This window comes from Lampetra planeri, chromosome 40, assembly GCF_965212315.1.
Source record: "Lampetra planeri chromosome 40, kcLamPlan1.2.h2, whole genome shotgun sequence".
Lineage (NCBI taxonomy): Eukaryota > Metazoa > Chordata > Hyperoartia > Petromyzontiformes > Petromyzontidae > Lampetra > Lampetra planeri.
In genome coordinates this window covers 9,718,571-9,745,969 of record NC_136146.1, presented here as the reverse complement: position 1 = coordinate 9,745,969, position 27,399 = coordinate 9,718,571, and the positions used below count along the sequence as shown (strand labels likewise).

General features: G+C 56.6%; 1 protein-coding gene across 1 annotated transcript in view; it reads right to left on the bottom strand.

The window, feature by feature from the left end:
• The window catches only part of LOC144731862 (voltage-dependent calcium channel subunit alpha-2/delta-2-like), a 159,639-nt gene extending 133,433 nt beyond the window's left edge, over positions 1-26,206 (bottom strand). The window contains exon 1 of the mRNA XM_078613161.1: positions 26,050-26,206. Within this exon, the coding sequence (XP_078469287.1) occupies positions 26,050-26,168 (119 nt within the window). The 5' untranslated portion in view covers positions 26,169-26,206. The remainder of the gene's footprint in view (positions 1-26,049) is intronic.
• Between the last annotated feature and the right edge of the window lie 1,193 nt (positions 26,207-27,399).

The following is a 27,399-nucleotide window of genomic DNA, read 5'->3' as shown; positions in this document are numbered from 1 at the left end:
CCAGGGACATTTGTTACCAGGGGCCTTGTTACCAGGGGGGCCTTGTTACCAGGGGCCTTGTTACCAGGGGCCTTGTTACCAGGGGCCTTGTTACCAGGGGGATCTTGTTACCAGGGACATTTGTTACCAGGGGCCTTGTTACCAGGGGGACCTTGTTACCAGGGGCCTTGTTACCAGGGGCCTTGTTACCAGGCAAACTTGTTACCAGGGGCCTTGTTACCAGAATGACCTTGTTACCAGGGGGACCTTGTTACCAGGGGCCTTGTTACCAGGAGGACCTTGTTACCAGGAGGACCTTGTTACCAGAAGGACCTTGTTACCAGAGGGGCCTTGTTACCAGGGACCCTTGTCACCAGGGGGACTGTGTTACCAAGGGGCCCTTGTTACTAGGGACACTTGTTACCAGGGGGACCTTGTTACCAGGGACACTTGTTACCAGGGGACCCTTGTTACTATGGACACTTGTTACCAGGGGACCCTTGTCACTATGGACACTTGTTACCAGGGGACCCTTGTTACCAGGGGGACCTTGTTACCAGGGACACTTGTTACCAGGGGCCTTGTTACCAGGGGAACCTTGTTACTATGGACACTTGTTACCAGGGGACCCTTGTTGCCAGGGGAACTTGTTACAAGGGATACCTTGTTACCAGGGGTACCTTGTTACCAGGGGGACCTTGTTACCAGGGGGACCGTGTTACCAGGGGGACCTTGTTACCAGGGGGACCGTGTTACCAAGGGGAACTTTTTACCAAGGGGCCCTTGTTACTAGGGACACTTGTTACCAGGGGAACTTTTTACCAGGGGGACCTTGTTACCAGGGACACTTGTTACCAGGGATACCCTGTTACCAGGGGGACCTTGTTACCAGGGGTACCTTGTTACCAGGGGGACCTTGTTACCAGGGACACTTGTTACCAGAGGGGCCTTGTTACCAGGGGTACGTTGTTACCAGGGGAACATTGTTACCAGGGGGACCTTGTTACCAGGGCGACCTTGTTACCAGGGGCCACTGGTCCCGCTGCGTTTGGCCCGGCGGCTGATGATCATCAGTGGCCCGGCGGGTTCGGAGGGTCGCGTAACCCCTCCACCCCCACCCCCCACCCCCCCGGGTCTCTCTCTCTCTCTCTGGCTTTGAAGCCGTAGCCCAAGAAGGGTGTTGGGGGTGGGCAGCGATACCGGATGAATACAGATCGGATCGTTCGGTGTTGTTTCCACTGCGGGCAGGAAATATGAAATGTGAGAAGGGAACATTCATCACGGCCTCGCGCCCCCACGCCGTGAGTGACGGTGGCTGTGATGTAATTACTCTGCCAAGTTGTGTTTATATAATACTCTACATACATTATATATTAGAGGCATATTATATATACAGTATACATGCATTTATTATGTACACATATCTAGATTATATATAATGTATCCATATGTTATACACATTGTATTTTCAATATATGACATTGTATATACGCTTTATACACACACAATGGAAGGAAGAGGAGAACGGCTTGACGGCCATGACCCCGACATCATCGCAAAATACGTGGGGCACACTGAGCTGAGACCAACATTGGCACCACCAGGACAGAGACACAGAGAGACGCGCAAGTAGAAACAACAAATGACGAAATGTTGCAGTGGGACGCAACTCCTGGGGGCTATCTGCCCCCCCCCCCACCCCTGGATCGTGGTGACAATGACGATACAATCCGCGTGAGCAGAAATCACGAAGCACAACGCAGCCAGCAGCGGGTAGTGTGCGTCGAGATCGCTGACACCAACAACGCTGCAACAGAAACCTTCCCAGCCACAGGTCCCCGGCCTGAGACGTCCCAGCTGCGGCAGGACACGTGCCACCAGGAGCGGGCTACGTAGCCAGGCCGTGTGTCAACAGCGCAGACACCAACAATGCTGCACCAGCACCACCACTAGCACCACCACCAGCACTACCACAAGCACCACCACCAGCACCACCACCAGCACTACCACAAGCAGCACCACAAGCAGCACCACCAGCACCACCACCAGCAGCACCACCACCAGCACCATTTGCTTTCTAGAATCTTTAAGAATCCGAATCTTCACATATCCTGGAGAAACCCGATGAGCCATCGTGCCCCCGAACATTTTTCGCGACGCATCGCCAGCAATGCATCGCGCGCTTTAAGATTCGCTTCTGCGGCCGTCTGGAACGTTCTTTCTTCTGATAGAAAGCCGCTGGGCCTATGCACTTTTAAATCATCATCTGGATTGATAAACTCTTTTTTATTTCGAACCGCTTTTTGTGTGTTAGTTTGTTGTCCTTCCCCTACACCTCCTGATTAGCACGGTTGGCTACTTACGGTGCGAAATAAGTTCAACATAACACATACACAGCATACGTACGTACATCAGCCACATGGCACGCGTTGTCTGGCTGGGTGGAGTTGTGGTGAGGGTTAGGGGTAACATCTAAATTGGGCATTCAGCATTACTGGTGATGGTGATATTGATTTTGCCTGGGTTGTGTTGGTAATATGAATGCCTGTGTCGTGACATCGCGGGATGTCAACGTGCAGTGCCGGCCCTAGAGGGTCCCGGTGAGCGCTGGTTGATAGCGCTGGATGGCACCACGCTTGGCGTGCAGTGCCAGCCCCTACAGGACAGGGTGTGTGAGGGCGGCCGAAGGATGAGGTTACTCGAGGCCTTGGCACTCTGGTTGACCTGAGAGGACACGTGACCAGTTAAGTCTACAAAGGGGATCAAAGTGGGGGTTAGGGGTGGTCACGTGATTGGGACCCAGATCCTTCCCGAGGATTCTGGAAGGTGGCCGTGGCCAAGGGCGGAGCCAGCCACGCCGCAGAGAATAGAAGCCGGGTCCCCAGAGGGACCAGGGTTGTTGTTCATCCTGGAAGAAACCTTCGTCTACGTTCTACGTTCTCCGTTCAACGAATCTCCAACACGTGGACCTGGTCCCGAGCTGTGGTCCCGGTCCATAGTAGCAGTTACGTTGTAACTAGTGTAGTTAGCCTGGTGGTCACCACCATAGGTTGTTACTCTGTTAAGGGGAAGTTACCCCGTGTGTTGGAGTTGAATACATGTGTTGCCTCCAAGTCTACGTCTGCGACTCAGTTGAACTCACTACACCTGGATGCTGATGATAATGATTATTATGATGACGACGCCCAGTTTGTAATTACGATGATGCTAACTATGATAATCAGAGCATCATTATGAACTTAGTATTACCATCATTATGATTTGCAAATTGTGATGATGATGATTCCTGGATTCCAATGATACTTACAATGACTATAAAAATAGCACAATAGCTCAATTGCCCATCCGGGGTCAAACTCAGCTCCAGTCCCTTCAGGGGTCACGAAAAATAGGTCGTGGGTTTGCGGCATCAGACCTCATTCTACGGAATGACCCAAACTCGTCGTATGAACGTAGAGGTACCACAACTGAACTAATACGAAACTATATTTTCATTTAACCAGCTGCAAGGCCCCACTGAGCTACAGAGCTCTTTGTCAGAAGCGACCTGACCAGCATGAATGACAGCTCAACGAAGTGGCTCATCATCATCATGTGGACATTTCTAGCAGCCAAAAACTCTGAACGCGTGATGTTGATTCCAAATGTGGAGCAAAGTAGGAAACATCTCATAGCCACCGTGATGATGATGAGGCACGCAACCTCCAAATATGCAACTGGTGTTAGGGTCGCGAACGAACCCACGACCTCCTGCGTACCAGACGAGGTAGTTAACATCTCCTAGCCACCGTGATGATGATGAGAGAGACACACAACCTCCAAATATGCAGCTGGTGTCACAGGGTCGCGAACGAACCCACGACCTCCTGCGTACCAGGCGAGGTAGTTAACATCTCCTAGCCACCGTGATGATGATGAGAGAGACACACAACCTCCAAATATGCAGCTGGTATCACAGGGTCGCGAACGAACCCACGACCTCCTGCGTACCAGGCGAGGTAGTTAACATCTCCTAGCCACCGTGATGATGATGAGAGAGACACACAACCTCCAAATATGCAGCTGGTATCACAGGGTCGTGAACGAACCCACGACCTCCTGCGTACCAGGCGAGGTAGTTAACATCTCCTAACCACGGTGATGATGATGAGAGAGACACACAACCTCCAAATATGCAGCTGGTGTCACAGGGTCGCGAACGAACCCACGACCTCCTGCGTACCAGGCGAGGTAGTTAACATCTCCTAACCACCGTGATGATGATGAGAGAGACACACAACCTCCAAATATGCAGCTGGTGTCACAGGGTCGCGAACGAACCCACGACCTCCTGCGTACCAGGCGAGGTAGTTAACATCTCCTAGCCACCGTGATGCCCACAACCAGCGCTGTCACCACGCGGGCGGCACAACGATCGGTGAGGTCCGCGCGCGGTGGGGTAACATCGTTGGCAGGTGGGGTAACGTCGTGGGCAGGTGGGGTAACATCGTTGGCAGGTGGGGTAACGTCGTGGGCAGTTTGGGTAACGCCGTGGGCAGTTGGGGTAACATCGTGGGCAGGTGGGGGTAACGTCATGGGCAGGTGGGGTGACGTCGTGGGCAGGTGGGGTGACGTCGTGGGCAGGTGGGTGACGTCGTGGGCAGTTGGGGTGACATCGTGGGCAGGTGGGGGTAACGTCATGGGCAGGTGGGGTGACGTCGTGGGCAGGTGGGGTGACGTCGTGGGCAGGTGGGTGACGTCGTGGGCAGTTGGGGGTAACATCGTGGGCAGGTGGGGTAACGTCATGGGCAGGTGGGGTGACGTCGTGGGCAGGTGGGTGACGTCGTGGGCAGTTGGGGTAACATCGTGGGCAGGTGGGGTAACGTCGTGGGCAGGTGGGGTGACGTCGTGGGCAGGTGGGGTAACATCGTGGGCAGGTGGGGTAACGTCGTGGGCAGGTGGAGTGACGTCGTGGGCAGTTGGGGTAACATCGTGGGCAGGTGGGGGTAACGTCGTGGGCAGGTGGGGTGACGTCGTGGGCAGTTGGGGGTAACATCGTGGGCAGGTGGGGTAACGTCGTGGGCAGGTGGGGTGACGTCGTGGGCAGTTGGGGTAACGTCGTGGGCAGGTGGGGTAACGTCGTGGGCAGGTGGGGTGACGTCGTGGGCAGGTGGGTGACGTCGTGGGCACTCCCGGGTCCCCCCCCAGCCCTCACCCAACGCGGCTGCGAGTGGAGAGAGCCGCCTTTTGTTGTTTTTTTTTTCCGCCAGCTCCGTCGAGGGCGGCAGAACATGCAGGGCCTGTGCCTTTGCCCGTAACAGCTGCGGCCGCCGCCGCCTTTGATTGCTTCCACGTGGCAGAGCTGAGCTCTGCGCTTGAACCGCTCGGGGCGTGGAGCAGGTGGGTGTGGGTGGTGGTGTGGTGGGTGGGTGGTAGGTAGGTGAGGGTGGGTGATGGGTGAGTGGGTGGTGGGTGTGGGTGGTGATACGCCTGCCAGCTCCAGCGCCACCCGATCTTGTGACCGACAGGGCGGCGCGCGACGGAGACTTTGTTCAAGAACCGCGCTCGCGGCGCCGTCGCAGGGGCGCGCGCGATCATCGTGACGCGATCGCCTTCACTAATCCCACCGCGTGGCACGGCAACGGGGGGGGGCGTAGTGGGGGAAAGAGCTGAGTCAGGGATGCGATGGCGACGATGGTGAAGGTGGTGGTGGTGCGTGGGGAGAAGAGATTGGGACGGGGACAGGGACGGGAAGGAGCCGGGAGGGAAGTTTCGCCAAGACGGACAAAGAGGAGGAGGAGGAGGCGGGGCATGACTCAATATGAGCAGCAGGGAGGGAGGACGAGGAGGGAGAAGGAGGGATGACCGGGCCAAGATCCCCCGGATGAATTGCGCCTGAAAAATGTAAATTTTGAGTTAGTATTAAGATGTCGGGTGATGAAGAGAGGGCGGTGGTGGTGATGAGAGGGGAGGAGGGAAGAGGAGGAGGAGGGAGAGGGAGCGAGCAGCAGTGAGCTGCACTGTGCAGGAGGTAGAGGAGTTGGAGGAGGAGGTGGAGGAGGTGGAGGAGGAGGTGGAGGAGGTGGAGCAGAGTCCGTGTTCAGAGTGGGGGCGGCCACGCACAGGAGCCACGGGCACTACGGGAGGCTCGGGCTGGACGGGAAATCCACTGCCGGGGGAAGGAGTCGTCAATGCGCGTGTGTGAAGGCGGGCCCAGCAACAGACGTGGGGGGGACAGCAGGAGACGTGGGGGGGGGGGCAGCAGGAGACGTGGGGGGGGGGCAGCAGGAGACGTGGGGGGGGCAGCAGGAGACGTGGGGGGAACAGGAGCACGACGATTCGGTTTCGCTTCAATGGCATCCGCCGGCCATCACGTCGCCCCCGCGATCACGGTCACCCGTCCCACCGTGCACCCTCAACCCCGCTGAGCTCGACAGCTTCATGGCGAATTCCTGGCGATGGCACCACGAGGGTGCCGCGTGCGCCGCACTTCTTTCGCGCCGTGCCGAGCCAACCGGAAGTGACGACGCCGTGTACGAGGTGCTGCCCCCCTTGAACCGGCGCTCCACTTGCAGCACGTGACCACGCGGCTCGCGCGCGCGGAGCTCCCTCGTGCCAGAGCTGTGGCGCAGGAACAGCGTCGACCTCTGCCGCGCCTCAGCGACGCCTGCGGAGCTCAGCTCGGTGAGTTGGGCGCCTTGCAGAGCCGAGCTTGCCCGGCCGAGTGGCCCCTGCCGAGTGCTCGCAGCGACAGGGCGAGTGCCAAAAAGCCCGACGCCGTCCACCTTCGTCTCCCCCGATGTTCTACGCGCTGCACCAGGCGCTCACCGGTCCCAGATGTCATTCGCCATCAATGTCAGTCGTGGACGATGTCAGTCGTGGACGGGAATCGGTAATTATCGGGTCACTGTGTCCCGGAGGAACCATTCGTTACAAAGATAAAGAGCCCCCGTGTAGCCTTAGCAGACTGTTGGGGCAAGTGCTGTTAGCGAGTAGCACCTATGAAGGCCGCCGGCACTGTGGCACACGAGGGTGTGGGTGGCCAGCACCACGCCCGGCCGCCTTTGTCTCCCCAGTGGCGATGTTTACTGCACACCGCACCAAGTACTCATTTGAGGCTGAGTCTAACAAAGGGGAGCCCCAGGACCGGTTCAGAAAATCGTCGCCGGTGTTGGCCGTGAGCGGGAATCGAACTCAGGGCCGCCAGGCATCGTAGCCGCAGTTCGGCGCTCACCGCTGCGCCACCGCTCCTCGCAATAAAGAGGCGCACATGCACACTCACACACACACGCGCACACACACACGCGCACACACGCATACACATACGCGCGCGTGCACTCTCCGCCGTGTCGATGTTGATGTCAGTCGCGATTTGGAATTCATATCTAATAAATATTAATGCGCTCCGCGATGGGAGAGAAGAAAGGGATTGTCCACTACCCACACGGAGCTTTTGTGAGCAGTGGGGGGCTTGGGGGGTACCTTTGATTCCCCACTGTTCATCGCACACAGCCAGGAGGTCGCGTCTCATACAAAAAGACAAAGATCCCCCCCCCCCACCCCGTATAGCATTCACAGACTGCGCTGGGGCAAGCGCTGAGAGCGAGCAGCACCTATGACGGCCGGCACGGCAACACGAGGGTGTGGGTGGCCACGGCAACCACGCCCGGCCGACGAAACCTAGGGGAGGCCTGGAACCGATTCAAATAATCGTCACAAGTGTTGGCCGTGAGCGGGCATCGAACTCGGGTCGCCGGGTTCATATCGCAGCGCAGCGCTAACCGCTCCACCACCGCTCCCCGCCACAACACAAACTCACCGAGTAATCTTTACACATCCCATCAGCCGCGATTTCAGCAAGCGCAACTCTGGCCCGGTTTTGACATTCAGTCTCTCATCAGCAGCAGAGTCAGACGCTGCTTGAACCGATTGTTGGCGAGCTGCCAGATGTTTATTAGACAAAGACCCCCCCATCTCTCTCTGTTCACGCTGTCGCCATATGACAAGGGCACACGCAGCCCTTGCACAGGCCTCGTCGCATTCGCCGCAGCGACGAGGCGACCATATCCCACGTCCTGGTTTGTCACGAGGAGACCGCCCTCGTTTGGAGTCGCCTCCAGCGAACGGCTCCGTCGCCAACTCCTCCTCCTCGCCGCTGCTGCCGCACGCGACGCCGTCACGGTCCCGGGGTGGCCGCTTCGAGCCCCATCTCCCGGCGCGGCAGCTCAAACAATGGGGGGGGGGGGGGCAGGAATCTTAAATCCCCCCACACACATGGCCCCTCCCCCCCCCCAATGTGTCCATCCACCCAATCAGGAGGTAGGGACACACCACAGTAATTGATATAATATAGCAGAAAAAACACGTGGGGTGTTTAATTTTCGTTCATTCATGTAGGGGGCCCGATTTTAAAAGCTCGACATGTCGGGCCATACCCCCCCGCCCACCTTCACCCCCCTCCCGAGCCCCCTCGGGAAGCTTCTGGATCCGCCTCTCTGTGTGGGGTGAAGTGTGGGGACCGCGCAGCGCGTCCTCACATCTCCATGCGTCGTTGTTCATTGCAAGTTCGTGTGCTCATGAGCGTGACCACCGCCACGTGACCACTCCCGCGTGACCACTGCCACGTGACCACCGCCACGTGACCACCTCGATCGTGACCACCGCCACGTGACCACCATCACGTGACCACCGCCACGTGACCACTGCCGCGTAACCACCGCCACGTGACCACCGCCACGTGACCACCTCGCTCATGACCACCGCGTGGTGGGCGGTGGTTGCGGCGGCGTTTTGCCGCGTGACACTCTCACGATGGATCGCGTCATCTCATCAGCGGGCGTCATTAGCGCCGCGTTAACGATGGGTAGCAGCTGCATTGCTGCTGCCTAACCAGCCGGGGGGGGGCGTGGGCGGTGAATGTCACGCGAGGTCACCAGCAACCCCCGCGAAACGAGACGCCGCCGCCGACGACACTTTCACATGACTCCACGGCACACAGGTCGCCACCGGGCTAGAGGTCAGAGCCGCCGCGGCCGCCGAGCGAGCCCGGGGTTCCGCTCCGGGTTCCAGCAGCTGCCCCTGCCGCGTGTGATACTGCTTGTAGCCTTCTCGCAGACTGCTGGGGCGAGTGCTGCACACACGAAGGCCGGCACGGCCCGCCTCTGAAGGGCCTCGTGAAGGTCAACGCCGATGCCCCGGCTGCCTTTGTCTCCCGAGGTGTTTACCACACGGCACCAGCTAGTATTTTAAGGCTGAGTCGACCTAGGGGAGGCTCGGGAACGGTTCCTACAATCGTCACCGACGTTGGTGGCCGTGAGCCGCGTCGATTTGGGGTGGCCGGGTCTATCGGGCAGTGCGCTAACCACAGCGTCACCGCCCCCCCAATGCAAATACACCGACACCGCACCAGGTACCCATTTAAGGCTGAGTCGACCTCGAACCGGTTCAGATATTCGTCACCGATTGCATTCGCCGCGAGCGGGAATCGAACTCGCGCCATCGTCGTCGTCGGGGTTTCAAAGCGCAGTGCGCTAACTATTGCGCCGCCGCTCCCCACACAAAGACAACGATCCCCCGTATAGCCTTAGCAGGCTGTTGGGGCAAGTGCTGTTAGCGAGTCGTAGCACCTATGAAGGCAGGAACGGTACACGAGGGGGTGGGTGGCCAGCAGCACGCCCGGCCGCCTTTGTCTCCCCAGTGCCGATGTTTACACCGCACCAGGCACTCATTTGAGGCTGAGTCGACCTAGGGGAGGGCCCAAGACCGGTTCAAACAATCGTCCCTGGTGTTGGTCGAGAGCAGGAATCCAGCTTGGCTCACTGGGTTCACAGCACAGCGCGCTAACCGTTGCGACACCGCTCCCCATACACTCACACTGCCACACACACGCACATACACACGCGCACACACACGCACGCGCACACGCGCACACATACACGGCGCAAGGCGTTATTACAGAGGAGAGGGGCAGGCGTGTGGCGTTGTAACGAGCCGAACAAATTGATTGTAAATGACCACGCCCGGCTGCACACGCACCGCTCCGTGACCGTACACACTGCTGCGTGTGGTCACGTGGCAGTGCGTGACCGCACGCCTTAATCACTGAGCGCGCGTGCGCGGCCAGCACCACGCCCGACCGCCTTTGTCTCCCCAGTGGCGATGTTTACTGCACACCGCACCGGTACCAGTGTTGATCATCGTCACCGGTGTTGGCGGCGAGCGGGAATCGAACTCGGGTCGCCGGGTTCGCAGCACAGCTCTCACCGCCACACTTGCAGGCGCACGATTGCCGTGTGTGGGCAGATGAGATCGGAAGGGCTCGGAATCAATAACGGAGGGGATACGAGAGGCTGCTGCTGCTGCTGCACGCACACTCACACGCGCATCCTCACCCACTTGCGTCTGGAGCCCGCTAATGAACAGAGGCCACCTCAGGATGGCCACTGCAGACGCACAGAGCCCCCCTCATCTTCATCCTCGCAGCACGGGAGGGGGCGGGGATGGGGGGGGGGGCTGTGCGACACAGCAACAGCCGCTGTGACGTCAACGCCGCGCTCGTGCCAGCCTAGGTGCACATTGAGGCCGCCACGTGAAATGTTGAAGGCTGGCTGCTGGCGGGTGGTCACAGGATAGACCCAGCAGGTGTCACGGGGTTCACTGACTGAGATGACTGGCAGATGCACCACCTGTGTCCCTAAACTGTGCCAACTTGCTGCGTTTTAGCTATCCGGCGTTCCGCTCGTTGTTGTGAGCGTCGCTCCTGTGCCTTCCGTTGTTGCTGGAGGACGACTGCCTCCAACTGCCCAGTATCAGCGTCCTTCACGGCCTCCACAGAGGCCGTTCTTGACACCACTGGTACCGGTCATCGGCAAGTCTACTCAGCTCCACATCCTCCTGTACCACATCAGCTCCATCTCTTCTCTAGCCCGTGCCGCGCCCGTTTAGCCCCCTCGATCCGACCAAATTAAAGATGCTTGGGCATGCGCTGACGGGGAACGCGGGCTACGTGACGCAGCCAACACCGAATGAGACTGCATCCAGATCTTCCAAGAATGTGGGAGCTCCTCACACTGTACTCGAGTCTGGCTAAACCCAGGGTGACACGTATGACAGGGCCAGCCTGAATGTGTCAAACCGGCGCAGATGTTCCATCAGGGGAGGGGGTGCACGTCTCGCAGGCATAGAGGAAGGGAGCGCAACGCGACTGTGGCCGGGAAGACCCGGAGCTCCACGTGGGTGGAGTGGCGAGGATGGAAATGAAAAGGCACAGGATTACACGGGCGCACACAAAGACAAAGATCCCCCATGTAGCCTTCATAGGCAGTCGGCGTGAGTGCTGTTAGGGAGCACCTGTGAAGGTTGGAACGGCAAACGGCGGAGAATGTGGGTAGCCGGGAACACGCCCGGCCGCCTTTGTCTTCCCCACTGCTGACGTTGAATACACACCGCAAACAGGTACTCGTTCAAGGCTGAGTCGACCTAGAGGAGGCCCAGGAGCGGTTCACACATTCCCTGCCGCTGTTATTGGTCGTGATCGGGACTCGAACTCGGGTGGGCAGGTTTCTCAGCGGAGCGCGCTAACCACTGCGGCATCCCCCCCCCCCCCCCCCGATACAGTGCTGAGTTACAGACCCGCCAAGACACGTGTCCCTGGGGGTTCACACGAATAATGCGTGGGGGTGGATGCGTGTGCACGCGTGTGTCTGTTGGCGTGTGTCTGTGTGCGTGTGTCTGTGTGTGTCTGTGTGCGTGCGTCTGTGTGCGTGTGTCTGTGTGCGTGTGTCTGTGTGTGTGTGTGTCTGTGTGCGTGTGTCTGTGTGCGTGTGTCTGTGTGCGTGTGTCTGTGTGCGTGTGTCTGTGTGCGTCTGTGTGTGTGTGTCTGTGTGCGTGTCTGTGTGCGTGTCTGTGTGCGTGTGTCTGTGTCTGTGTGCGTGTGTCTGTGTGCGTGTGTCTGTGTGCGTGTGTCTGTGTGTGTCTGTGTGCGTGTGTCTGTGTGTGTCTGTGTGCGTGTGTCTGTGTGCGTGTGTCTGTGTGTGTCTGCGTGCGTGTGTGCACGGGGAACTGTTGTGCAGTGTTAGCGAGGCGCACTACGAACCCGGCCACCCGAGTTGGATTCCCGCTCACGACCAAAGAATCAGTGGCGGATGCTTAAACTCGTCCTGCGCCTCGAACTAGGTCGACTCAACCATGGTGCGTAGACATGAGCACTGGGGAGACAAAGGCGGCCGGGCGTGGCGCTGGCCACCCACGCCCCTGTATGCCCGTCCCCCCTGGGTACGAGTCACACTCAGCTTGTGTCGAGGTGCATCGTCCAGGCGCAATGTTCACCTGCACCAGCTCGAGCCTCCCGTAAACCACGTGACGTCTGTGTGTGTGTGCCCCCCCCCACTCTGAGTCCCTCCCCCGCCGCCGCCCCCTCTGAAGACAGACGCAGCTCCTCCGTGCAGCTCACGTCAGTTCGCTCCCTCCTCCCCTCTCATCATCATCATCCTCTCACCATCCTCACCACCACCACCCTCACGTCGTTACCACCACCACCACCCTCTCTTCATCATCACCACCACCCTCTCTTCACCACCACCATCACCCTCACGTCGTTACCACCACCACCCTCTCTTCATCATCACCACCACCACCCTCTCATCACCACCACCACCCTCTCATCACCACCACCACCCTCTGTTCACCAGCACCACCACCCTCTCTTCACCACCACCACCACCACCACCACCCTCTCTTCACCACCACCACCACCACCACCCTCACGTCGTTACCACCACCACCACCCTCTCTTCATCATCACCACCACCACCCTCTCTTCACCACCACCACCACCACCCTCACGTCGTTACCACCACCACCACCACCCTCTCGTTATCATCACCACCACCCTCTCTTCACCACCACCACCCTCTCTTCACCACCACCACCCTCTCTTCACCACCACCACCACCCTCTCTTCACCACCACCACTCTCTCATCACCACCACCACCCTCTCTTCACCACCACCACCCTATCATCACCACCACCACCCTCTCTTTATCATCACCACCACCCTCTCTTCATCACCACCACCACCGTCTACCTCGCACCGTCTACGTCACTGGCCCCGTCCCACGGCTACGGGCTGCGAGTGGAGCCGCGCACAAACTCCACCGCACGACAGAAGCCAAACGGAGTCGAGATGTCAGTGACGCCGTTAAGTTGAAAAGCTGACAAACGTTTAGAATGTTGCCCGACGTTTAGCTGGAGAATACACCCAGCGTCATCAGGACCTGCTCTAGGCATTCGGTGGTGAACGTGACCGCAATTACCCCTGGGGTAAAAAAAACACATCTCTCTCTGCACGCGGCATCCAGTGTGCATCCACTCATCAGAAGCGTCGTGTGGCAAACACAATACACCACTGGGGAGACAAAGGCGGCCGGGCATGCTCCTGGCGACAACCAAGCCCGCTTGTGTGCCGCGTTAGCCGTGATGGGTGCTCGCTAACAGCACTCGCCCCTGCAGTCTATAAAGCAAGGCCGTAATTATAATATACAGTGAGGGAAAACAGTTTTTGATTCCCTGCTGATTTTGTACGTTTGCCCACTGACAAAGAAATTATCAGTCTATAATTTTAATGGTAGGTTTATTTGAACAGTGAGAGACAGAATAACAACAACAAAATACATAAAAACGCATGTCAAAAATGTTATACATTCATTTGCATATTAATGAGGGAAATAAGTATTTGACCGCCTCTCAATCAGAAAGATTTATGGCTCCCAGGTGTCTTTTATACAGGTAACGAGCTGAGATTAGGAGCAAACTCTTAAAGGGAGTGCTCCTAATCTCAGCTTGTTACCTATATAAAAGACACCTGTTCACCGAAGCAATCAATCAATCAATCAGATTCCAAACTCTCCACCATGGCCAAGACCAAAGAGCTCTCCAAGGATGTCAGGGACAAGATTGTAGACCTACACAAGGCTGGAATGGGCTACAAGACCATCGCCAAGCAGCTTGGTGAGAAGGTGACAACAGTTGGTGCGATTATTCGCAAATGGAAGAAACACAAAAGAACTGTCAATCTCCCTCGGCCTGGGGCTCCATGCAAGATCTCACCTCGTAGAGTTGCAATGATCATGAGAACGGTGAAGAATCAGCCCAGAACTACACGGGAGGATCTTGTCAATGATCTCAAGGCAGCTGGGACCATAGTCACCAAGAAAACAGTTGGTAACACACTACGCCGTGAAGGACTGAAATCCTGCAGCGCCTGCAAGGTCCCCCTGCTCAAGAAAGCACATATACATGCCCGTCTGAAGTTTGCCAATGAACATCTGAATGATTCAGAGGACAACTGGGTGAAAGTGTTGTGGTCAGATGAGACCAAAATTGAGCTCTTTGGCATCAACTCAACTCGCGTGTTTGGAGGAGGAGGAATGCTGCCTATGACCCCAAGAACACCATACCCACCGTCAAACATGGAGGTGGAAACATTATGCTTTGGGGGTGTTTTTCTGCTAAGGGGACAGGACAACTTCACCGCATCAAAATGACGATGGACGAGGCCATGTAACGTCAAATCTTGGGTGAGAACCTCCTTCTCTCAGCCAGAGCATTGAAAATGGGTGGTGGATGTGTATTCCAGCATGACAATGACCCAAAACACACGGTCAAGGCAACAAAGGAGTGGCTCAAGAAGAAGCACGTTAAGGTCCTGGAGTGGCCTAGCCAGTCTCCAGACCTTAATCCCATAGAAAATCTGTGGAGGGAGCTGAAGGTTCGAGTTTGCCAAACGTCAGCCTTGAAACCTTAATGACTTGGAGAAGATCTGCAAAGAGGAGTGGGACAAAATCGCTCCTGAGATGTGTGCAAACCTGGTAGCCAACTACAAGAAACGTCTGACCTCTGTGATTGCCAACAAGGGTTTTGCCACCAAGTACTAAGTCATGTTTTGCAGAGGGGTCAAATACTTATTTCCCTCATTAAAATGCAAATCAATTCATACAATTTTTGACATGCGTTTTTCTGGATTTTGTTTATGTTATTCTGTCTCTCACTGTTCAAATAAACCTACCATTATAATTATAGACTGATCATTTCTTTGTCAGTGGTCAAACGTACAACATCAGCAGGGGATCAAATACTTTTTCCCTGACTGTATATTGGTGGGGGGGGGGACACACACCCCCCCAATATTCAAATATGCTCAAAATGTCCCCCCAATATATTGCTATAAAAAATAATTGCTATGCTATGTAAATAAAAACAACAATTTGCAAAACCTTGGCCACAATATCTGGACTTGTCTTCATATAAATCAATGCATACATTTCTGTTATATGATTGTGGTTATGGTTGTTCTTTATTAATCCCTAATCACTGCCATTACATAAGAAAAGGTAAGAAAGTAAAAACAGAGCAATGTAGTACAATACACTATTAGACATTATTGTACAAAATAAATAAAAAGTCCATCCCATGTGTTAGTGATTTTTTAATCTTTTAGGCAGGAAATTTAGATTTTTTCAAATTTAGATTTTTTTTTCTGGGTTGTGACCCCCAGACCCCCTGGAAGATTTGCTCCCCCCCAATGTTGACTCCATGGCTACGGCCTTGATATAAAGGCTACGCGGGATCTGTATGCCAACTGCGTATATATACTGTACTGTACTGCGTCGTTGTTATTATAGACTGCCCGCATGTGGACCCTTCGTCTCTGGGGGAGCGGTGGTGAAGCGCTTAGCCCTACGCTGCGCCACGAACCTGCCCACCCGGGATTGATTCCCGCTCACGGCCAACACAGCCGACGATGATCTGCACCGGCCCTGGGCCTTCCCTAGATCGACTCGGACTCAAATGAGTACCTGGCGGCAGCGGTGTGTAGTAAGCATCGCCACTAGAGGAGACAAAGGCGGCCGGGCGTGGTGTTGGCCACCCACCCCCTCGTGTGTCGTGCCGCTAACGGCCCCATTGGCACGGCCGTGCCGAGTTGTCAACGTGATCATTTGAGCTTCTCCACCACCACTACGAGTGCAGCAGCAGTGTCATCACCACCACTACGAGTGCAGCAGCAGTGTCATCACCACCCACTCACGAGTTCAACGTCGAACGTCACGATCACGTCCCAGAACGGGCACAGACACCTGAAGATCCTGTCATTAGCGCGCCTCCAGTTAGCGCGGGTGGGCTACGTACGGTGCGAAAGAAGTCGCACGTACGAGCGTGCGCACGAAACACGACAGAACGAAATTTTACTCTCGAATCTGGGTCCCAAACATTGGAGCGCGCAGGCCGATTGCTGCCGCTCGGCGAGTTCCATCCACGCGTCACCGAGCAATTCGCCTGCCGTGGAGCGTGTGTGTGTGTGCGTGTATGTGTCGTGTGTGCGTGTGTGTGTGTCGTGTGTGTGTGTCGTGCGTGTGTGTCGTGTGTGTGTGTGCGTGTCGTGTGTGTGTGTGTCGTGCGTGTCGTGTGTGTGCGTGTCGTGTGTGTGTCGTGTGATTGACCTGGTCAAGGCCTATGATACCATCAGTAGGCCTGGGCTCTGGGTTGTTCTTCGTGCTTTCGGAGTCCCTGACCCTCTGCTCACGATCATTAAGGACCTTCATGATGGTGAGCGGGCCCGGGTAAAACTACGTGGCCGGGAGTCGGAGCCTTTCCCTGTACACCTTGGGGTGCGACAGGGATGTCCTCTGGCTCCCACATTATTTAACTTCTATTTCGACTGCGTAGTTCGTGAAGCCTTCAATAGCTGTACCGGAGGAATTTCCATTTGGTACAGATATAATGGGAGGCTGATCGACGCCCGGGTACGATCAAGGGATGGCTCCCTATTGGTCAACCACGTTATGTATGCTGATGATTTGGTAATAGCTGCTCATTCAGAAGAGGAGTTGGAGACGCTCTGCTGAGACTGGATTGTGCCACTAAGAGGTGGGGCCTTACCATCAGCCCCACAAAAACTAAGCACCTGCCTGGGTATTTTGTACCATCGGACACTCCACCCCCACAACTCCCAATCGGTGATGGGGAAGTTGTGGAGAGAGTGGAGAGTTTCCCATACCTGGGCAGTGTGCTTATGACCGGCTCCAGTTTATCAGCAGAAGTCTCACTCCGAATCAGTCGAGCGGCAATATCTTTTCATCGGTTGCGTAACACTGTGTGGAAGCTACCTGGTCTGTCGCTCCGCACAAAGCTTCAGGTCTTCTCGGCCACGGTTATTCCCTCCCTTCTCTACACTTGCGAACGTGGACCCCCCTAATGGAGCATCTTCGCCGGTTGGAAACATTTAGGCTGGCCTGCCTACGATCCATCCTGGGTTTAACCAGGCTGGATTGTGTGAGGAGCTCACAAATCCTTGAAAGATCTGGGCAAAGTCCCATCGGTGAGCTCCTCCGGTAGGCAAGGCTGCGTTGGCTGGGTCATGTAGCCCGCATGCACAGCCACCGCATGCCTAAACAGCTTTTGTTCGGCCGGATCGAGGGGGCTAAACGGGCGCGGCACGGGCTAGAGAAGAGATGGAGTGATGTGGTACAGGAGGACGTGGAGCTGAGTAGACTTGCCGATGACTGGTACCAGCGGTGTCAAGATCGGCCTCAGTGGAAGAGGCTCGTGAAGGACGCTACTGGGCAGTTGGAGGCAGTCCCCCTCCAACAACAACGGAGGGCGGAGGAGCGACGCTCACAACAACGAGCGAAGCGCCGGGTGACTAAAGCACAGCAAGTTGGTACAGTAGGGGGCACAGGTGGTGCATCAGCCAGTCATCTCGGTCATCTCGGTCAGTCGACCCGTGGCACCTGCTGGGTCTGCCCCGTGACCTCCTGTCAGCGGGCGTTCGACACTTCACGTGGCCTCAAGGTGCACTTGGCTTGGCACAAGCGTCGTGGTGACGTCACCGGCACTTAGTGGCGAATGGCGGTTGTTGTTGTTGTGTCGTGTGCGTGTGTGCGTGTCGTGTGCGTGTGTGTCGCGTGTGTGTGCGCGCGTGTCGTGCTTGTCGTGTGTGTGTGTCGTGTGTGTCGTGTGTGTCGTGTCGTGTGTGTGTGCGTGTCGTGTGTGTGTGCACGTGTCGTGTGTGTGTGTGTTTGTGCGCGTGCCGTGTGTGCGTGTCGTGTGTGTCGTGTGTGTGTGTTTGTGCGCGTGCCGTGTGTGTGTGTGTGCGTGTCGTGTGTGTCGTGTGTGTGTCGTGTGTGTGTTCGTGTGTGTGCGTGTCGTGTGTGTCGTGTGTGTGTCATGTGTGTGCGCGTGCCGTGTGTGTGTGTGCGACGCTAGAGCCGATAGAAAGCGCGCTCGTGCGCGCGCGCCGCGGTTTTGCGAGTGGCCCAACCCAGACACGACATCGTCCGCGATTACCGCACCCATCGATCAAGAGACATTGCTACCCCATCTCGCGTCGCGATTACGATCGAACAATTGCTGTCGGTGAGCGCTCAGGGTGTGGCCAACGTAGCGGCCTCTGGTGACTGGGAGGGGTGAAGTGACACACTCCACTCCCATCGCCAACCTCCCCTCCTTAGCACGTGCGGACGAATCGAGGGATGGAGGGGATGGGGGGGTGTGTGGGGGTGTGTGTGTGTGGGGGTGTGTGTGTGTGGGGGTGTGTGTGTGTGGGGGTGTGTCTGTGTGGGGGTGTGTGGTCTGTGTGTGGGGGTGTGTGTGGTGTGTGGGGGTGTGTGTGTGGGTGTATGTGTGTTGTGTGTGGGTGTGTGTGAGTGTGTGTGGGGGTGTGTGTGGGGGTGTATGTGTGGGTGTGTGTGGGGGGTGTGTGTGAGTGTGTGTGGGGGTGTGTGTGGGGGTGTATGTGTGTGTGTGTATGTGGGGGTGTGTGTGTGGGTGGTGATCACATTTTAATTGCTAAGCGTGCGACTTAAGCGCGGGCGCACCGAGAATGCTGCCGATCGATGCTCATCGATTAGCCGATGAGCGTTGGCCGATGAAGACATCCTGCACCAGGACACCGCCAGCCCCCCCCCCCCCCCCCGTGTGTTCATGCCAGTCGGTGAACTGACCATACTTTACCGCAGCGGCCCAGTGCTGCTGGCAATGCGAATCGAGGCGCAGGTGATTGTCGCGTGTTCAACAAGTTTGGCAGATGAGGTTAACATTTTAACAAACAGCGACTTATAAACAAGACGAGGTTCCTCCCCCGGTAGCCTGCTAGCGAGGAGCAACCTATGGAGGCCAGAACGGCACACGCGGGGATGGGGGGCCAGCACCATGCCCGGCCGCCTTTGTCTCCCCAGTGGCGATGTTTACACACCTAGGGGGAGGCCCAGAACCGGTTGAGATAATCGTCAGCGGCGTTGGTGGTCATGGACGGTAATCGACCCCGGGTTCACCGGGTTCACCGGATTCGTAGCGTAGCGCGCTCCACGTTTATACACGCACATCCTTATATACACACCTGTATACATATAACTACGTATACAAACACAGCTACAAAGATCCCCCTAGAGCCTTAGACTACTAGGGCAAGTGCTGTTAGCGAGTAGCACCTATGAAGGCCAGAACGGCACACGAGGAAGTGGGTGGCCAGCAACCACGCAGGCCGCCTTTGTCTCCCGAGTGGCGATGTTTACGCACCGCACCGGGTACTCGTTTGAAGCCGAGTCGACCTAGGGGAGGCCCAGGACCGGCTCAGATAATCGCTCACGGTGTTGGCCGTGAGCGGGAGTCGATCTCGGGTCGCCAGGGTCGTAGCGCAGCGCTAACCGCTACGCTGCCGCTCCCCACTGTGTACCCACACGCGCACGCACATCATGTATCCCTACACCATGTGCGTCCACAGGGAAGGCGCGACGCGCAGGAGATGGAACGATGCCATCAGCTCGGGTGATCGGCGCAGTGCCGCTGCATTGCACGCATCAAGGCGAGGAGCGTCTTCATCCAGCAGTGGACTGACCATGACTGCTGCTGCTGTCATGCTGTCATGCTGTCATGCTGATGATGACGACGATGCAGACGCTATGATGAATAATAATGGGGGTGTTTACCTCTTCTGGCAACACAACAGGAGTTGTGTGAAGATGTTCCAAACAGCACAATAGATGACACCTTCGGCAAGGATCCACGTCTCCGCATTGACCACACACGGTTACTTGTGGCGGTGAACATGCAAACAAAACAATGCTCCGATATTCATGTTCTTCATATTTTAATACTGGCCAAAAAATGGTCAAACGATGCAGACGCTGTCGAAATGGACAGCCTTCACGCGCACGCTCATAACACGCACGCGCTCAGGGTTCACGCGCTATGAGAGTGCGCGTGAACGCTCATAACACGCACGCGCTCAGGGTTCACGCGCTATGAGAGTGCGCGTGAACGCTCATAACACGCACGCGCTCAGGGTTCACGCGCTATGAGAGTGCGCGTGAACGCTCATAACACGCACGCGCTCAGGGTTCACGCGCTATGAGAGTGCGCGTGAACGATCATAACACGCACGCGCTCAGGGTTCACACGCTGTGAGAGTGCGCGTGAACGCTCATAACACATACGCGCTCAGGGTTCACGCGCTGTGAGAGTGCGCGTGAACGCTCGTGGCCGTATGCGCTCCCAGGGGAAGTCGATGGCGTTATTAAAGTTGAACTCGTAGTCGGAGGAGGAGGAGGACGTGGCTTTCGCGACCGATATTGTCCATAACAAAGGTTTATGGGGGGTTAGAGATCGCGTAAATGTAAATGTGTCGATTAAATCCGCCACCATCCGACACAGCCAATCAATAGCGGGGGTTTGTCACGTGAACACAGCACGTGGCCAAGTCGCGACTCATACAGCACGCGGCAGCGGTGGTGCGTTGGAGAGTAAAACCACTCCAGCTGGGGGGGGGTCGCGTTGGGGTGATTCGGGCGCTCAGTGGAACGTCAACACATTTACACCACAACACACACAACACACCACACACACACAACACACACCATACACACAACACACACACACCACACACACAACACACACACACTACACACACTACACACACTACACACACCACACACACATCACACACCACACATCCACAACACACCACACATCATACGTACACACCACACACACCACAACACACCACACGCACACACCACACACACACAACACACACACACACACACCACACATCATACACCACACATCATACGTACACACCACACACACCACAACACACCACACACACCACACACACACAACACACCACACACACACACCACACACACACACACACCACACATCATACACCACACATCATACACCACACATCATACACCACACATCATACGTACACACCACACACACCACAACACACCACACACACACACCACACATCATACACCACACATCATACGTACACACCACACACACCACACACACCACACACACACACCACACACACACACCACACACACACACCACACACACACACCACACACACACACACCACACCAAACGCAAACGATGCGACGAGGCACCAAGGGGACGCTCGGCTCTTTGTAATGCGATGCAGCAATCCCGACGTTGTACTCTCTCCGTCTGAACTCCGTTGCCCACACAGCTGTACCCTGCTGTGTATATGTGTAGGGGGAAGATGCAGTTACGCACATCGGGAACGGTTGTACGCGTGCCGATTGCATTCGTGGCTCATTGAATATAAGCAACGTTTATAAACGCGTTAAAGTATATATATATAAGTCGATGTTGCTGAGGATTGTTTATATTCTTAATAAATATCGTGCCATGCATTTGTTCGACGCATGGGCGAGCTAGCGACTGTGTCCATTATCAACGGCAATCGACGTGGAGGGTGGTGGACCGAACCGTCGCGTCTGAACGCAGGTGGACACGCGGGGACGTTTCCGTGTACACGGACAAAGATCCCCCGTGTCGTCTTAGTAGACTGTTGGGGCCAGTGCTGTTAGCGAGCAGCACCTGCACGGCACACGAGGGGATGAGTGGTCAGCACCACGCCCGGCCGCCTTTGTCTCCCCAGTGGCGATGTTTACACACCGCACCAGCTACTCATTATTTTGTTTAGGCTCAGTCGGCCGTGAGCGGGAATCAAACTCGGGTCGCCGTTTTCGTAGCGCAGCGTAGCGCTACCCACTACATTACCGCTACAACACACATACATACACACACATACATACAGATGCGCACATATACACACATACACACACACATGTATCTCGCGTATACTAATCACCGACACACACACATATATATATAGACTGTCTGTACATCGTAGGCAGCATGGCCAGCCCGAATGTTTCCACACTGGCTCAAGATGTCCCGCCTCCAGCGGGGGTCCGCGTGTGGCGGCGAGCGCACGAGAGGGGGGGCCCGGCGCTCCGTGCAGGTCGCGTCCACATGGGCACGCAAGTGCAGCAGAGGCGCGCGCACACAAAGACAAAGATCCCCCGGGCAGCCTCAACAGGCAGTCGGGGCAAGTGCTGCAGGCGAGCGCTCACGGTGGTCGGAGCGGCAGACGACGGTGAGTGCGGGTGACCTCCAACACCACGCCCCCACCCACCTCGTCCCCCAGGTGCCGACGCTGATACACACCACAACTAGGTACTCGTTCAAGGCTGAGTCGACCTAGGGGAGGCCCAGGAGCGGTTCACATATTCGCTCCCGCTGTTATTGGTCGTCATCGGGACTCGGAACTCGGGTGGGCAGGTTTCTCAGCGGAGCGCGCTAACCACTGCGCAACCGCTCCTCCCCCAAGCGCACGCACACAAAGCACGAGAGGCGATTCCAGTGCTGAGTCGCAGACCCATCAGGCAGCCGGTCCCCTCGTTCAAGGCTGAGGCGACCCAGTCAGCTGACAGCGTCGCACTGATTTCCTGCTGCTCAAATGAGTACCGAGGCATCCATCGAGTGCTCATTTCCTGTTCGTGTACAGCCCTGCAAGAGCCATTGGGGGGAGGGGACACCGCACGTTCCGATGTCGGCTAGGCGAGTCTCTCCATGATAGTATAATCAACGTTGACTTCCCGTACAAAGTGGTACATATTTTATCGACCCCCCCAGAGGATGATGGTCCGATGTCAACCCCACGACGCACAACCAATGAGCGCGGTGGGCCACGTACGGTGCGAAAGAAGTTCAACATGCATACGTGCCAGCCAGGCAAGCGGGTGGTGATGCAGTTCGCATCACCCGCGAACCTACGTTTCATTCCCGCTCACGGCTAACGTCAATGGCGATTTGCAATCTCTCCTAGTTACCCCCCCCCCCCCATTCAGGAGCATCACTCACTAGCCAGGACTGGTGAAGTATGGTCTAACAAGCCCCCTGACCGGTGATATTGCTTTGCGAGGCGACGTCGTGGTGGTGGCGGTGGTGGCGGTGGTGGGAGCGATGGTGGTGGTGGCGGTAGGAGTGGTGGCGGTGGTGGTGGTAGGAGCGGTAGTGTAGCGGTTAGCGCTACGCTGCGCTACGAACCCAGCGACCCGGGTTCGATTCCTGCTCACGGCCAACACCGGTGACGATTATCTGAACCGGTCCTGGGCGTCCCCTAGGTCGACTCAACCTCAAATGAGTAGCCTGTTGCGGTGTGTAAACATCGCCACTGGGGAGACAAAGGCGGTCGGGCGTGGTGCTGGCGACCCACCCCCTCGTGTACCGTTCCGGCCTTCATAGGTGCTCACTAACAGCACTTGCCCCAACAGTCCGTTAAGGCTACACGGGGGATCTTTGTCTTGGTGGTGGTGGCTACGCTGCTGCTGCTGCACGTGACTGACGGCTGTCACCCAGCGCTGTGGAGGCAGCGGCGAGGGTTGGTGGATCACCACACAGATGGGTGTCGAGGAGGAGTCGTGGCTATGCCAGGGAGAAGGCGGTACAGCAACGTGTGGACGAATCTCCATCTGTTCCACACTCCCTACTACCCGTGCGCTTCGAGGAGGAGTCGTGCCCCTGGCTCACCAGAAAGCGGCACGGCAAGGGGACTGATCTCCACTCCGGTTCGTTCCGTCTGTACGGGGGATAGAGCGTTGCTCCCTCGCGCAATGCGTGGGGCTATTTCTCCGGGCGCTCCGGTTTCCTCCTCCGGCACGTGAATAATCAAGAAAACAACTAGGCGTTGATCAGCTGAGAACATCTTACAAACGAAGACCTCATTGTAGCAGCAGCAGCAGCATGACCCTCCTGATAACGGGTCACAAGACTCAGCGTGGCTCTCCTGCATTAAATACGCAAATGATTTCGATAGCAGTGCATTGGCAATCGCCGTCATATCTTTATAATTGTTACGATGATGGCACACGCAGTGCGAGGCATTTCCACACACGCGCAGCATGTTTACACGGGACGGTGCCTACACTTTGACTGATACGTTGCATCAATAATTCACGTATACAGTGAGATCATAAATAAGCATTGCCTACCCCGCAGATCAGGCGTCTCACGGTCGCCGAGGCGCGCCCGAGCGCGCGTTACGCGACGGCCTCTCGCGTTAGCCACGCGACCCGGTGCCGATCGAGGCAGACGGCGAGACGGCAGCAGCCGTGGCATGTGCCAATGGCACATGAAGACAAAGATCCCCCAAGTGGAGCCTCAGCGGGCTGGCGCTGCAAGCGAGTAGCGAGCGCCTGTGAAGGCCGGCACGGCACACGAGGGGGTGGGTGGCCAGCACCGCGCCCCGGTCGCCTTTGTATCCCGAGCGGCGACGCACGAGGTACTCATTTAAAGGCCGAGTCGACCTAGGGGAGGCCCAGGACCGGTTCAGTTACGAGTTGTCACTGATATTGGCCGCGAGCGGGATTCGAACCAGAGTGGCCGGCTTCGTAGCGCAGTGCACTAACTGCTACTCTCTACCAATTACGCAACACTCACACGCACGGACGCGCTGACGGAACGGAGTTGATATCAGGTGCCAACAAGAGAGACGGAGCGATGAAATCCGTTCCGATGACGGGCGGATTGTTCAATCGTCGCAAGATCGTGAGAAGGTGGCGGCGGTCAATGAAGGGAGGCCCTTAATCCAGCAGTGGATTGACATGGCTGCTGCTGACGACGATATGGTAAACCCGGACCGGACCCCCCCCCCCCCCCACGGTACCAGCATGTCTCCATGTGTCCCAACGCGTCCACACACAAAGACAAAAACCCCCCACCACCACCACCACCACGATAGCCTTCGCGGACTGCGGCGGGCAAGTGCAGTCAGCGAGCACCTATTAAGGCCGCCAGGGCCAACGGCAGCACGCCGAGCGGGCGGCCTTCGTCTCCCCCGGCGCCAATATTCCCGGCACACCGCAGCAGGCGCTCGCTTCTCAACGCCGAGTCGACCTAGGGGAGGCCCCCGGAATCGGTGCAGGATATTCTCCGCTGTTTTTTGTCGTGAGTTGGGGGCGGGCGGTGGGGGGGGGCAATCGAAGTCGGCTCGCCGGGGGTTCGCAGCGCAATGCGCCGAGCAGGACGCGACCTCTCCCCGCACATACAACACGCGCACACAACAAGACAAAGAACCCCCGTGTAGCCTTAACCGACTGTAAGGGGCAAGTGCTGTTTGCGAGCGCCTACGAAGGCACACGCGGCACGCGTAGGACCGGTTGGTGGCCCAGAACCACGCCCGGCCGCCTTTGTCTCCCTTCGTGGCGCGAGCGCCTCAAGTTTGGCGTCGCGTTTTGCAGAGACATCTGGACTCGGGAATTCGCTCACGCCCACCGCCAGCGTCCCATGTTCATTCCACTGCTATCGTACCCCCCCTCCCCCCAACTACGATAGGGGTTACAGAGCCCCGGCGATAGCATCTCCCCCACACAGAGAGAGCCGGCGATACGCAACAGAGACACGGAGACCCAAAGACACGGATACTCAGAGACACGGAGGACAGAGACCCAGAGACACGGAGACTCAGAAACACGGATGACAGAGAGACACGGAAACTCATAGACACAGAGAAACAGAGACACGGAGGACAGACAGATAGGGAGACACGGAGACCGCCTGCCTCGCCCTCCGCCCGGCTCCCCCAAGCCCGGGCGCGTACACGGCGAGAGGCGAGGAGATGAGATCGAGATGGGAGATAACGCGCAGGGGATTCCCTGGGCCCCCCTTACAATTACACAGTGCCCCCCCTTTCCCTCAATCGCCGAGACACTCACCTCTCTCGCTGCGGGAAGGAGTTGGCGAGAGTGGAGCGAATGAGCAACGTGGGCACCACCACCAGCAGCAGCAGCGGCGGCAGCAGCAGCGGCAGCGACGACGCTCCGAGCCTCGCCATCTTTAGCGCGGCCGCGAGAGCGCGCGTGCGTGCGTGGGTGTAGGTGGGTGGGAGTAGCCGACACCCACCCACACCCACCCACCTACACCGTGTGGGTGGGTGTAGGTGAAGTGTGTGGGTGGGGGTGGGCGTGCGGTATAGTGCGTGGGTGTGGGTGGGTGGGTGAAGGTGCGTGGGTCTAGGTGGGTGGGTATAGGTTCGTGGGTGTAGGTGGGTGGGTGTCAGGGACGTGCGGTTAGGGGAGCCAGAGTCTCACCTGTCACACTCCAATGAAAATAGCTGTTACGAAAAGTAAAAAAAAAAGAATAATCAAATCAAATAAATATTAAGATTTTTCCACGGATCTGTGTTATAAATGTCATTTCTTTACGATTCCAATCATTTTTATAGTCAAAATCGCCAAATTTGCGGAGCTCCGCTGCAAATACAGGAAGAGACGAGAGGTGAGGCAGCGACGAGCTCAGCCTCCCCTCTGATTGCGCAACCCCTCAGTAACTGAATGGAGAGCTGGAGAGCGGGCAATAAGCGCGTGCCTGTTACTATCTCAGTATGTCACCAATGTAATGTTTGTAGACCCCTTCATTTCATGTCCTCGTCTTCCATACTCCAGATAACTTATTTCACGTGTGTGTATAAAAATATTTAGGCTCGCTAGTCTCGTCATGAAACTGCAATGAAAATGCACCAGGGGAGGCAGCTATCATCTCTGCCTCACTGAGGGGGACATGTCTAACACGCCCCCTCAGTGAGGACACGCCCCCTCCGTGAAGCCACGCCCCCCTCAGTGTGTGAATCTGGCTCTGACACTAGCCAGTGCCTATTTTTCGATTTAAAGCTTTCGTGACTGCAGGGATTCATCTTCTTGGTTCTTTCGGTAAAGTCACGTAGAAGGGAAGTAATAAAATTGTTTTATTATGTTTTATTTTTATTATTTTATTACTTCCCTTCTACGTGACTTTAGCCAGTGCCTCCCCAGCCATTGACCTCACCGCACGTCACTGATCTGAACCGGTCCTGGGTCTCCCCGAGGTGGACTCAGCATTAAATGAGTACCTGGTGCGGTGTGCAGTAAACATTGCCACTGGGAAGACAAATGTGGCCGGGCGCAGTGCTGGCCACCCCACCCCTCCTCGTGTGCCATTCCGGCGTTCACATAGGTGCTCGCTAACAGCACTTGTCCAAAAAGTCTGTAAAGTTGACACGAGGGATTTGTGTCTTTGTCGTGGCCAGA